The 12,082-nt window shown below is 49.0% G+C and overlaps 1 protein-coding gene across 1 annotated transcript in view; it reads left to right on the top strand.

The window, feature by feature from the left end:
- Positions 1-12,082, top strand: part of rapgefl1 (Rap guanine nucleotide exchange factor (GEF)-like 1) — a 34,754-nt gene that overhangs the window by 1,605 nt on the left and 21,067 nt on the right. The window contains exons 2-8 of the mRNA XM_039740848.1: positions 3,578-3,656; positions 4,016-4,166; positions 7,106-7,203; positions 7,536-7,648; positions 8,405-8,572; positions 8,875-8,972; positions 9,062-9,184. Coding sequence (XP_039596782.1) covers positions 3,578-3,656; positions 4,016-4,166; positions 7,106-7,203; positions 7,536-7,648; positions 8,405-8,572; positions 8,875-8,972; positions 9,062-9,184 — 830 coding nt within the window. The remainder of the gene's footprint in view (positions 1-3,577; positions 3,657-4,015; positions 4,167-7,105; positions 7,204-7,535; positions 7,649-8,404; positions 8,573-8,874; positions 8,973-9,061; positions 9,185-12,082) is intronic.

Here is a 12,082-nt window from a genome sequence, read left to right as displayed (position 1 = left end):
TAGGCACCATCAGTTTCTTCCAGCCTGACCTTTTTTTTGGTCACCCTTGGCACCTCGGTGACAGTGGCACCTCTTTGCACAGTACCAATTACACCTCCTGACAGGTTACCCGCGTCACCAAGTATCCACAAAGGCTGTGTTCAGCATCAATGCGCCTGCAGGTTGGTCCATTCCCATTCACCACACAGCTGGCATGCATGGCATCATCTACCACTTTCACTTTGGCACATGGCAGTTCCTCCTCAGATTCATTGTGTTGCCAATGACAGAACAATGTTGTCCACTCGCTGGGTACCCATCACATTTATTCCTTTAAGGTAAGCGGTGCCACTTGGCCTCTGTCAAATTGGGTACCTGCGGGTTTGGAGTACAGTGCCCACTTTGGGCCTCTCATAACAGGATGGGAGATCGTCCTTCACATCCACCTACCACTTGTTGCCCCATCACAATTGGCATTGCTCTTCTTTCTATTGAGAGTGTCGGCTCACACAGAAACCTCACACTGCCCACCATCTTAAGATCGTCACATGTGCCCTCCCCACCAGGTTCCACCTCCCCTTATCAGCCTGGCATCTCAACATATTTCCTTCCTGCTGGTCAGCCACCTCTCTTGGCAGCTCTGTGCCCATTTCAAAGGCTCCACTGAAGCACCACGGCTGGGGGTGCCCACTGGCGAGGCCTGCCTGCTCAGTGGGGATCTCTTTTCAGATTCCTGTTGGCATGCAGCTTTGATTATCGTGCCCTACTTTTAAGCAGAAGGAGCGACATTGTGCACCATGCATCTTTCAGTTGGCACCGAGAGGGTTTTGCCTCCTGGCATTTGTGGGGTCGGATTTGCTGACTGGAAAGCAAAATGTGAGCATTTCATTGGTGGTTTGTTAACCAATCATATTGCGTCTTCCATAAAAAGAGTACTAGGCTTTGGCAGGTGGCATGTTTGCGAGTGACCTCTTTGACCTCTGATTTCTCCAAATCCCCCCCCCCCTGCCACTAAGCCCACACCCCCACCCCCTCCCCAAGTTTCTCTCCCTGGCATATTTTGTATGGGTGAAGCCAGAAGGGAGAGGAGTACAGGGACATTTGCACCATACTGTGAGCGTCACTTGTGCTTTGCTGAGAGGTTGGCAGTATTTCTTTTTTTTTTTTTTTTTTTTAAATTGATCTTCAAAGGGCATCCCAGTTTGTGTCTTCGTGCACAATGTTGACAGGAATCATACCCGCTGCTGCCATTGGGGTGGGGTTCGTGTTCAGTTCCGAACGTCTGACAGGCTTGACTTTGTATAGCGCCTTTCTAGCCCCTGCTCGTCTAATTGCACTTTCATTTGTTTACTTTTTAACTTGAAGTTCCAGACAAGCCTGGTGCATTGTGGTAGTGCCAATTGGGGGTTGGGGGGGGGTGCACACTGCCTGAACTGTCGCCCAAGGGCACTGACGTGTCAATGCTGTGATCACTGGCTTGCGCTGAGTTGTGGAGTCCATCCGACCAGTCTTTTTCGTTTTGTAGAAAGGCACTGTGGCAAATGTGTGTGGCAAATGTGGGCACGAGACGCCCACGCTGCAGGCTGGCTGCTGATTGCATAATGCTCTGGCGCTGCTGATGTGTTTTGCATTTGGGGAAAAAAAGGAATGTCATTTTACAAATTCACAGGTTGTGTTATGTGCCAACCTGTGCCATGTGGGCACTTTTAACAGACTGGCACCCATGGCCAAGTGCCCAATGTGTTTCTCAGAGGGGTTCAGCTTGGAAGACCCAGATGTGTGTACAAAAGTTTGGAACCTAGGCAGGTCCAGGTAGGCACTGACAGCTGGGCAACCACATAGTAACCCCCCACCCCCATTTAATGGGCATTCCATAACCAAGCTTGTGCCCCTGAGCATCTGCAAGTATAGCGGTGAATAAAAGCGGGAAGCCTGGCATACGGGCGCAAACAGAAAGCAAAACACTCGGAGACGGGTACTCGCTGACAGGCAGGGTCTGACACAATGGATTGTGTCCATGCTTGTCCAGCTGGAATATACAGCTCAGTACCCCTGACTGGCATGGTAAAGGCGCTATATAAATACAATGTATTATTATTATTACCCTCTCAAGAAACTAGGGCATCCAGATGAGCTTCCCAGACTCCACAGGTGGCCCACTGATTGATTTGGGTGTTTTTTGCCAACTTGACTAAGGTGAGGAGGGATGAGCCTTCCAGGTGAGTGCCACGGTGGCAGCAGAGGCTGGCATGTATTTATATTTTATGTTTTTCTTCAGCTTTTAGAGTTTTTTTGTAGCAGTGAAGGCCTCTTAGCTCTGCCAAAGTGCTTTATGTAACCAAGTGCCTGGACCCCCACTTGCCATGTGCCCACGCTGCCCACGCACACTGGGGATGACGTGAGGATCGGTGATGACAGTCCTTTCAGGTTCGCTTAGCAACGGTCCTGAGAGCAAAGACAAAAGAGAACGGCGGTAGAGTTGGCGGTACCAGGAATGGGCACAGGGTGCCCGGCTGCTCCTGCCCAGTGGCCTTCAGGCTTGGCCTGTGAGTTGAAAGAGTCGTCTTCAGTCCCACACTGGTAGATCTGTGCAGATAGGGGGCGCTGTGTGACCCAAGGACTTTCAAGTGTCAGGCTAGTGGCTTCTCTCTCTCTCCCACACTGCACTGTATGACCTCATGCCAGTAGCAGGGCGGGGGGCTGCAGTGGTCTCCAGCGTTCTGCTCCAGATGGCACCTGGTAGTGAGTCCCCTCTTGCTGGTGTCATGAGATTCCTCTGCCAGTCCCACCCTCAGCTCACCTACAGCAGACGATGTTGAGACGATAAGAGCGGCGCGGTAACCTGAAAAGCAGGCTTGATGGCGGGAAGCAGAGGGTGAGGTGAGGAAGTGACGGCGTCTGAAGGATTGCCAAAGAAACGGCTCCTAGTTTAGGGGGGCAGCGCCATGCTGACTCAGTGTGCCAGAATTGTCTGTGTGGGGAAGGAGGGCTGGATGATGACGAACACAACTCGGTGCCCCTCCCCACCAACATTATGAAGATAACTGTGGGTTGGGCTCAATCAGGGTGGGCACTAAGTGCCATGGGAAACAAGTTGCCACGTGTGCCCTTATTTCTAGAGAGACGCAGACAGGCTACACAGACACCTTGTGCTTCTAGTGGTTGGCACAATCCACTGACTTAAAATAGGTTGGGGTGCCCACCTTATGTCTTCCAGAGACGGTCACAAATCATAGTGCCACTTGGTGGCTGGGTGATTAGCCCCTTATTACAGCCCTTTTTATGAGCCCACCTGCCCAGTTCTAGCCTCGGGGAACATGGCCGCTGACAGTTTTAGCCTTTGTGTTGTTGGCCGTGCCATCCACGCTTCTCATGGGCCCACAATGTCCACTCTTGGTCGTGGCGCTGGCTTTTCTTGAAAGACACCTGAGAGAGAGTGCAGATCATCAGTTAATTTATTTATTTTTTTTTGGAAATGATTCCCCTTTTCCTTTGAGTGGCGCCCTGTGGTGAGAGCAGCGCCGTCAAGAGCTCGGCTTCACCCGCACGGTGCCCACCTGTCCTTGACTAGTGTTATGTTTGTTTTCTTATCTTGCAGAAATCCTCCTGGATGACGTGATGCTCACTCACCCCATCTTCCTTCCCGCCGACAAGTTCCAGCAAGTCCTCCTCCAACAATATCCTTCCCAGAATGTGAGTGCCAACATCACAGTAGAGCGGGTGAGAGCGGGCTCAGTGTGGGCGGTGGGTGACACCTTCAGTTACAGTAAAGCGCACCCCCTTTTCACAAACTCCCACCCCAAATCAGGTGAGACTTTACTGTAGCTGTGAAATCTCCCTCTGCATGCCAGCTGGAATCCCCCAGTTGTACCCCACAGTCTTCCATTTAAGGCCTTTGGTAGCAGGTGGTGTGAGTGAGCCAATAACACAGTGAAAGGCACTATATAGAATTGAACGTGACAGTGTGAATAGAAGTGACCCCATGTTGTTGTTGCCAGTCATTTTAAATTTTTTCCTTGACAACCGACTTCTCCACATTCCACGTGGACAAAAAGGAAGCCAACGGCTGGGGCGCATGGGACAGCAGCGACAGAAAGAGGGCAGTGCTGAGCGTCACCTTCCGCTATCTGGACATGTACCGCGAGCTGCTGCAGGAGGAGGGCGAGCGTTCCCGGGCATTTCCCAAGGTAAGTGGGCACAGATTACCCAAATACTTCATTTCTAGTAAGTTGCAGTAAAAGGGGGGCAGGTCAGCCTTAAAAATGGCGTCGGTCCCGAGCGGACCCCCACAAGACCTATAAAGTACAGCTGTGTTTTTATACAATATGGATTTGTGTGAGTGTATGCCACTCTGAAAGTAAGAGACACTGGCTTGTGTGTGCTGGCGTACTTGGTTTTGGGCAGATGGGGGGGTCGGAGGTCACATTTATTCATATGCTTGTTCTCATTTTATGCAAACTTATCGTACTTACTGGAAAAGGCAGAAAAGGCGGATGGATTTGCATGTGCATGTACAGTATGTTTGTAAATGTTTATGTACTGCACTGTGGAACCAAATACGAGACCCTCGCTCTGTGAAGACCCTCTCATAGTCGCAGTGGAGCTGCAAGTCTCTCTTAATCTTGCCGTCCATGTGAGACCCCCCGCCACTGGCCCAGGTGGATCAAATGCCTGTTGCACTACAATGGTCACTACGGTATAAGCTCCTCCCCGTTCTTATACAAGTCCCTCCCACTACAGCAGGCACAGTAATAGAAGCCAATCCTGCCATCCTGTGTGACTCAGAAGCCCCTGTTATTGCTGTAGGAAATAGGGGTCCAGCTGCAGACTTCCTCAGCTTCAGTAGCTCCACTGGACAGCCAGTTGGATTGCAGGTTTTTGTCATGTGGTTTACTTGATTTGAGTCCGATAACTCCCCCCCAACCCTAATCTTAACCGTAGTGTAACCTGTTGTTATCACTGATGTATAATATTGGTAGTCCACAGCTGCAGTCTATTGCAGCAGGCATAATAGTGCAAGCTCTTCCCATTGCACTAATTTAATACACAGCCCATACTTACAATCTAGAGCAATGAAAAGGCCCTCCCTTTGCAGAAGGCATATTAATGAAAGCCCCTCCCACAGTCACAATCTCCCATTGTGGCAGACTCCTTAATAAAGTTCCTTCCACTTCCCTAATTTACTACAAAGACTTCACACTGTACTTACTTAGAGCAATGAAAGGCCCCTCCTATTTGCTGCAAGCATGCAAATTCAAGCTCCTCCCACTGTCTTAATTTAATACAAAGCCCCTCATGTACTGTTTTGGGCCCCTAAACACAGCTCAGAGCAATGAAAAGCCCCTCCCACTGCAGCAGGCAGGCTCACTAATACAAGCCCCTCCCACTGTATTAATCTGATTGAAAGTTTCACCCTTTACAGCAAGCTTAAAAATAGAAGCTCCTCCCTCTGACCTACTTTAATACAAAGCTGCTCACACTGTATTTTTAATTGTGATAGACTTTATTGTCTTTTCACATTAACCTTTTGGGGTTGGAGCATATTGGAACCCTAAAAATACCTGAGAACAATGAAAAGCCCCTCCCACTTTAGCAGGCAAGCTCACCAATACAGGTCCCTCCCACTTTCCTAATCTAATTAAAAGCCCCACCCATTGCAGCACGCATGCAGATACAAGCTCCTCCCTCTGCCCTAATTTAATACAAAGCTGCTCACTCTGTATTGGATCCGTAAAATAATCTAGAGCAATGGAAGGCCCCTCCTACTGCAGTAGGAAGGTTCACTAATACAAGCCCCTCCCACTGTCTTAATGTATTCCAAAACTCCTCTCATTGCTGCAGACATACTAATCCAAGACCCTCCCTCTGTCTAAATCTAATGCAAAGCACTTCCCACTGCAGAAGGCTCACTGACACAAGCTTTTCTCACAGTCTTAATACAATCATAAGGCCCTTCTATTGCAGCAAGCACACTAATACAAGACCCTCCCACTTTCACAGACACACTCAAGCGTCTGCCATTGTAGCAAGCACTCAAATAGACCGTGCCATTACTTGTAGTTTAATCAAAGACGTTAGCAGGCACTCTTACACAAGCTCCTCCCAGCAGACGCTCAGATATAACAGAATCCCTACAGAATGCATTCTAATGCAAGCTTGTCCCATTATAGAAGGCAGTCTAACAAAAGCCCCTCCCATTTTAAAAGGTACTCTAATCTAAGCCCAAACCCAGCTACTAACACAGGCCCCTCCCACTTTTACCTTTAGGTACTGTATTGCAGACTCCACTCACTTTAGCAGACTCAAGTACTATAAGCCTCTCCAACTGTCCAGGCACAATCAAAAGCCCATCCCACTGAAGCAGGAAGTCTTAATACAAGCCCTTCTCATTGTCCCATGCAAATCAAATGCCAGTCCCACCACAGGGGAGCCAGCCAATGGGCAGTGGTCAACCCCACCTCTTCCTTCTGAGGATCTTAGCTTTATAAATTGAACCACTTTTCTTCTCCCGCGTCCCCCATACCCACTTGTCCAGTTCAGGGTATCATTGAAATGCCAACCAAAGTGTGCATCACCTTTCAGTCACACCCCTGCTTGTAGAGAACTTCCCATCCAGACATCCATCCATTCTGCAAAGCCGCTTATCTACTGCAGCATCTCCAGCGCAAGATCTCACTTAGGCACTCGCTCCACCCCCACTCCATCATAAGGGGTCAGTGTATGGACCCCAGCTGGACAAGTGCCCACATCTTTAGAACGGATAACCAGAGTACCTGGAGAACATGGCCAACTCCACACAAGTACCCTTCAGAAGTGGCACTATTAATAATGTGCATTTTTAAAAAAATGTGGATGTGGCACAAGAAAAATTCATTTTAAGAATCCCAAGACTATGAGGAGTAGACTACAGGAATGAAGACGGACCAGTATTTCCTTTCAGTGTCACAGGTTTTAATTTATGTGACATCTCAGTGACATGTGCTACAAGGCAGAGAGTCAGACTCCGCCTCCTCGCTCTCCCATGTGATTATCACCACCTAACATCTGCCAGCTTGGCTTGTATTAGGGTGAGATTTACCACAAAAGGTGTCCTATGAAGGCTTCTTTGCTTTGCTTTGCTTTCTAGGAACTGTATGTGCTGGCAGCACAGGAACTGAGCCGCTACCCTGAGCTGGTGGAGGAGGTCCTGAAGCTGCAGCGGTGGTCCGAGATCATGGAGGAACAGTGAGTATTTGGGTAGAGGAATGGGGTGTTCTGGGATAGCGCTGTGGGTGGCTAAGGAACACTATGCTCTTATTCGTGAAACACACTAAGTGTCTGCCACGTCCACTCCTGTGTTATAATTGAATTACCATGCTTAGGGGGCAAGGGAGCCAGCCAGTGGGCAGTGATCAACCTCTACTCATTCTTCTGTGGATATTGGCTTTATAAATTGAGTGGCTTTTCTATTCACCCACCTTTTCCATACCCACTTACCCAGTTCAGGGTGTCATTCAAGTGCCAACCAAAATGTGCTTCACCTTTCGGTCTCACCCCTGCCATTGCACTTTTCACAGGGTGGTGGAGGACAGTGACAGCAAGAAGAGGCAGGTGCGTCCACTGTTCCGGCACTTTCGCCGCATCGATGCCTGCCTACAGCCCCGCGAGGCCTTCCGAGGATCCGACGAGAGTGAGTAACTCCTGGAAACGTAGTTAGCCGTCGTTAGGATGTCCTGTCCCAGTTGGTGTTAAAAGATCTAGCCTGCTTTAGGATGGCTTTGATGACCTGGGGGAGATCTGGTCTTCTAGGAGGCCTCTACCTCCACATTTGGAGGACCTAGGTGATCCTTTCCAAAAGTTAATGCCTTGTAGGATGACCTACTGTGTTTGTTCCATTTTAGGAACACCTGGCCCATATGCGTAAGGAATACTAAGCTCGGGAAGACCTGTGTTTGGTGTGTTTGGTCACTTCAGGGTGAGCTTGCTTAAGGGGGATGTCAGCATTGATTAGGAAGACACAGTCCCACTTTTAATGAGAGCTGGTGCTTCATCTTCTTCTAGAAGACCTAATGTTCCACTGGTCAGAAAGACCCTACCTTTCATTATAAGAATGGTCAAGCTCTCCTCTTCAGGCAGGAATTGCCATTTTTTTTTGGGTGGATTCAACTCAACCCCTTCAGGTTACTCCCCACCTTGATCGGAATATCTTCATCGAGCAGAACCGAGCTTGTTCTCTGAGTGAAGGAAGTCCAAACCCCATGAGGAGGAAGGTGTAGCCCCCACTGTATAGGTGTGCCAGCTTTAGTCATTAACGCCTACCCGTCTTCATTACAAGGGCTGCGAAGGAAGGTGTCCTCCTCCACAAATCAGCCCCCTGTTGTCTTTGTATTCATTTTCTGACACACGGTGGCGCTGCTCTGACAGCTCCCCCTTGTGTTCCCTGCAGTCTTTTGCCGTGTTTATACTCCGGACCACTCCTACGTGACCATCCGCAGCCGACTGTCCTCCACCGTCGAGGAGATCCTGGCCCAGGTGGCGGAGAAGCTGCAGTTTTCGGAGGAGCAGGACAGCCAGCACGGCGCTCTGGTGCTGGTCGCAGTCACGTCATCCGGAGGTAAGGGGGGGTCCTCCTTTGTGATGGGTTGAGCACTTCTGGGAGCATCTGGGCTGCAGTCTCCTGCCTGCTCCATGCCTCCTCGTCTCCTTGTTTGTGCCATGTTGGTTTGCGTGGGTGGAAAAATGTTTTCTCCAAAACGCTGTCGAAGAGCCCGTTGCCATGGTGAAACGCTGCACTTCTGTCAGCCTGGATGGCGACGCACGCTGCTGATTGCTTTCACGAGGCTCTCTTAGATTTGCTGGCCTTTGTGGCATGAGAGACGCGCATTTCAGCTCTGAATTGATTTCTTTGCTTTCCAGAGAAAATCATGTTCCGGCCGAGCGACGACTCGGTGTTCACCACCCTGGGAGTCAACACCCACCTGTTTGCCTGCGAGCCTGCTGAACTGGACACACTGGTGAGTTACTGGGAACTGTCCCTCTGAACTGGAGTTGCCAATTTGCTGGTGGAACTGGGCTTTCTTACATTTGTTATTTTATTCCAAAGCTCCCCCTGCCAGAAGAAGGGTACTGGACTCCGGGGGACAGTAAGTTGCACGACATGAGTGCCGAGGAGGTGGCCGTTCAGCTGGTGGCATTTGACTGGGAGCTCTTCAGCTGTGTACATGAGGTCAGTGGTGACTGCTCTGAAAGGCGGGGCACTAAGGCGGGCTTGTAGATGCCCATGTGCTGCAGTGGGAGGGGCTTAAATTAGGTTGCCTCTGGGTATAGCAGTATGTCTGCTGTTTGCATCTGGTGCACTAGTGCGGGGTAACTTGTAGTCATGTGACTGGGACAGTGGGCGGGGCTCATTAACTACCTAGTATAGAGGAAGGGGTGTCTTATGTGTTGGGAGGGGCTCTGCTAGATGAGCTAGGAGGTGCTTGTCAAAGAGTCTCTGGTCTTGTGGGAGGAGCTTAAAGTAGTTTTGCGGTGGGAGGGTTTGGTATAGTAGGAGGAGCTTGTGTTAATTAGTCTGGAATAGTGGATAGCTGATGTAATGGGAGGGGTTTAAAGAGGTTTGGCGTGTGTGTATTGGGAGGCTCTGTGGGATTCACTAGAAATCACATGGTAAAGAATGCCTGATATTGTGGGAGGGGCTTGTCAAAGTGTGCCGTGTGTACTTGGAGGGCCTTGTAGTCTTGTTTAGGTTTTAGGGTTTAAAGTAGTGTGTATTGTGTGTTTGGAGGAACTCTAATGGAAGCAGTAACAGGTGCTTGTAAAAGATTGTCTGCTTTTGTGGGAGAAGCTTAAAGTTGTGTGTGTTGTGGCCCAGGGTACAAGGGGGCTTGTCAGAAAGTGTCTTGTGCAGTCAGAGGGGCTTGTAGGCATGTGTGTGGGGCAGGAGGACCAGATGTTGTAGGAGGGTTTTAAAGAGGCGTATCGAGAGATGCACTGGAATGTGCTTATAAAAGAATTCCTGATATTTTCTCACTGAGGTTTTAAAGAGGTTTCTCTTGTGTGTTTTGAGGGGCTCTGCTGGATGCACTAGGACACGGGTGTCGAACTTCGGTCCTGGAGGGCCGCAGTGGCTGCAGGTTTTCATTCTAACCATCTTCTTAATTTGTGACCGGTTTTTGCTGCTAATTACCTTCTTTTGCCTTAATTTTAATTACCTTGACTCAGGCCCCTTAGTTGTTTCTTTTTCTTTAATTAGCAGCCAAACAATAACGAGACACAAAACAAGAATCCATATGACCAGCTCACCTGTGCCCATCAGAAAATATGTGAAAATAAAGAAAAGTGGAGGTCTCAGTAAGGCTGATCTCTCAGCTCACCAAAACATTGTGAGGGTGGTCTTAGAAAACACAGAAACATCAACAGTTCTGGAACTGTCTGCTGTGGCAGAATGAGAGCAGCAACAAGCCATGGCATTAAACCATGAGTTTAATTAACAGCAAGAATCTAGATAGATAGATAGATAGATAGGTAGATAGATACTTTATTAATCCCAAGGGGAAATTCCCATACTCCAGCAGCAGCATACTGATAAAAAAACAATATTAAATTAAAGAGTGATAACAATGAAGGTATAACAGACAATAACTTTGTATAATGTTAACGTTTACCCCCCCGGGTGGAATTGAAGAGTCGCATAGCATGGGGTCTCCTCAGTCTGTCAGTGGAGCAGGACGGTGACAGCAGTCTGTGGCTGAAGCTGCTCCTCTGTCTGTCGCTGAAGCTGCCCCTCTGCCTTGAGATGATCCTGTTTAGTGGATGCAGTGGATTCTCCATGATTGACAGGAGTCTGCTCAGCGCCCGTCACTCTGCCACAGATGTCAAACTGTCCAGCTCCGTGCCCACAATAGAGCCTGCCTTCCTCACCAGTTTGTCCAGGTGTGAGGCATCCCTCTTCTTTATGCTGCCTCCCCAGCACACCACTGCATAGAAGAGGGCGCTCGCCACAACCGTCTGATAGAACATCTGCAGCATCTTATTGCAAATGTTGAAAGACGCCAGCCTTCTAAGGAAGTATAGTCGGCTCTGCTTCTCATTGTGAAACTGGTTGAAGTCTGAAGCCCCAATTTAGCTGGTCATCTGTTGGCTCGTTTCATGCCTTATTTCTGTTTGGCGACTATTTAATGAAGAAAGGAATCAATTCAGATGAATGAATCCTTAAGAACAGGGCTATTAAAATGAAGGGAACAGGAGTTAATTAGCAGTGACAATTGGTCACTGATTAGGAAAAGGGTTAGAATGAAAACCTGCAGCCACTGTGGCCATCCAGGCCCGGAGTTTGACACCCCTGCACTAGGCGATGCTTATAAATGAATTCTGGTCTTGATGAAGGGGCCTGGAGCAGTAGGAGGTGCATATGAAGTGGGAGTGGTTTAAAGGGGTGTTTCTTTGGAAGGCTGGATCCTCTGGGAGGTGCTTGTAATGTCTGATATTGTGGGAGGAGCCTAAAGTAGAGTGTGTTGTGGTGGTGAGAGAGCTTGTCAGTGTGTTTGGTGCAGTAGGTGGGGCTTGTTGCCATGAGCCTGGGACAGTGGGAGGGACTCCCTGAATACCTGACCTAATGGGTGGATTGTTTGAAAAGGTGTGCTGGATTCAAATGAAGATGCATGTGAAAGAATGCTTGATATTGTGGGAGGGGCTTGTCAAAATGTTCCTGGTGCAGTTGGAGGGGGTTGTGGTCATGCATATGGAGCTGTGGGAGGGGCTTGTATTCATGTGTCTGGGGTAGTGGGAGGGACTTGTAGTCATGTGTTTGGGATGGTGGGAGGGGCTTTTATTTTGACTGGAATAGTAGGATTGAGCATCAGGATTTTTTTTTTTTTTTAACACTACTAGGACTTGTCAACTGCTAGGTGCACATGGGAGGGGCCTGACTAAAAGCAGATAGAGTGGGAGGAGTTTATAAAAATGTGCCTGCTTCTTTGGGAGGTCTTGTAAGAGTATGTGCGGTAAAATGAATGTGCCCTGTAGTGGCAAGACGCTGCTCCTACTAGTGTGTATATCTGATACGGCGAGAACTCATTTGTCTAGCTCATTCGGAGGGCCTTTTATTTAAGCCGGGGACACATTA

The sequence above is a fragment of the Polypterus senegalus genome, chromosome 17, assembly GCF_016835505.1.
Source record: "Polypterus senegalus isolate Bchr_013 chromosome 17, ASM1683550v1, whole genome shotgun sequence".
In the NCBI taxonomy this organism is placed as follows: Eukaryota; Metazoa; Chordata; class Cladistia; order Polypteriformes; family Polypteridae; genus Polypterus; species Polypterus senegalus.
The sequence above is the reverse complement of the archived record's forward strand: the minus strand, read 5'-3'. Positions and strand labels throughout refer to the sequence as shown.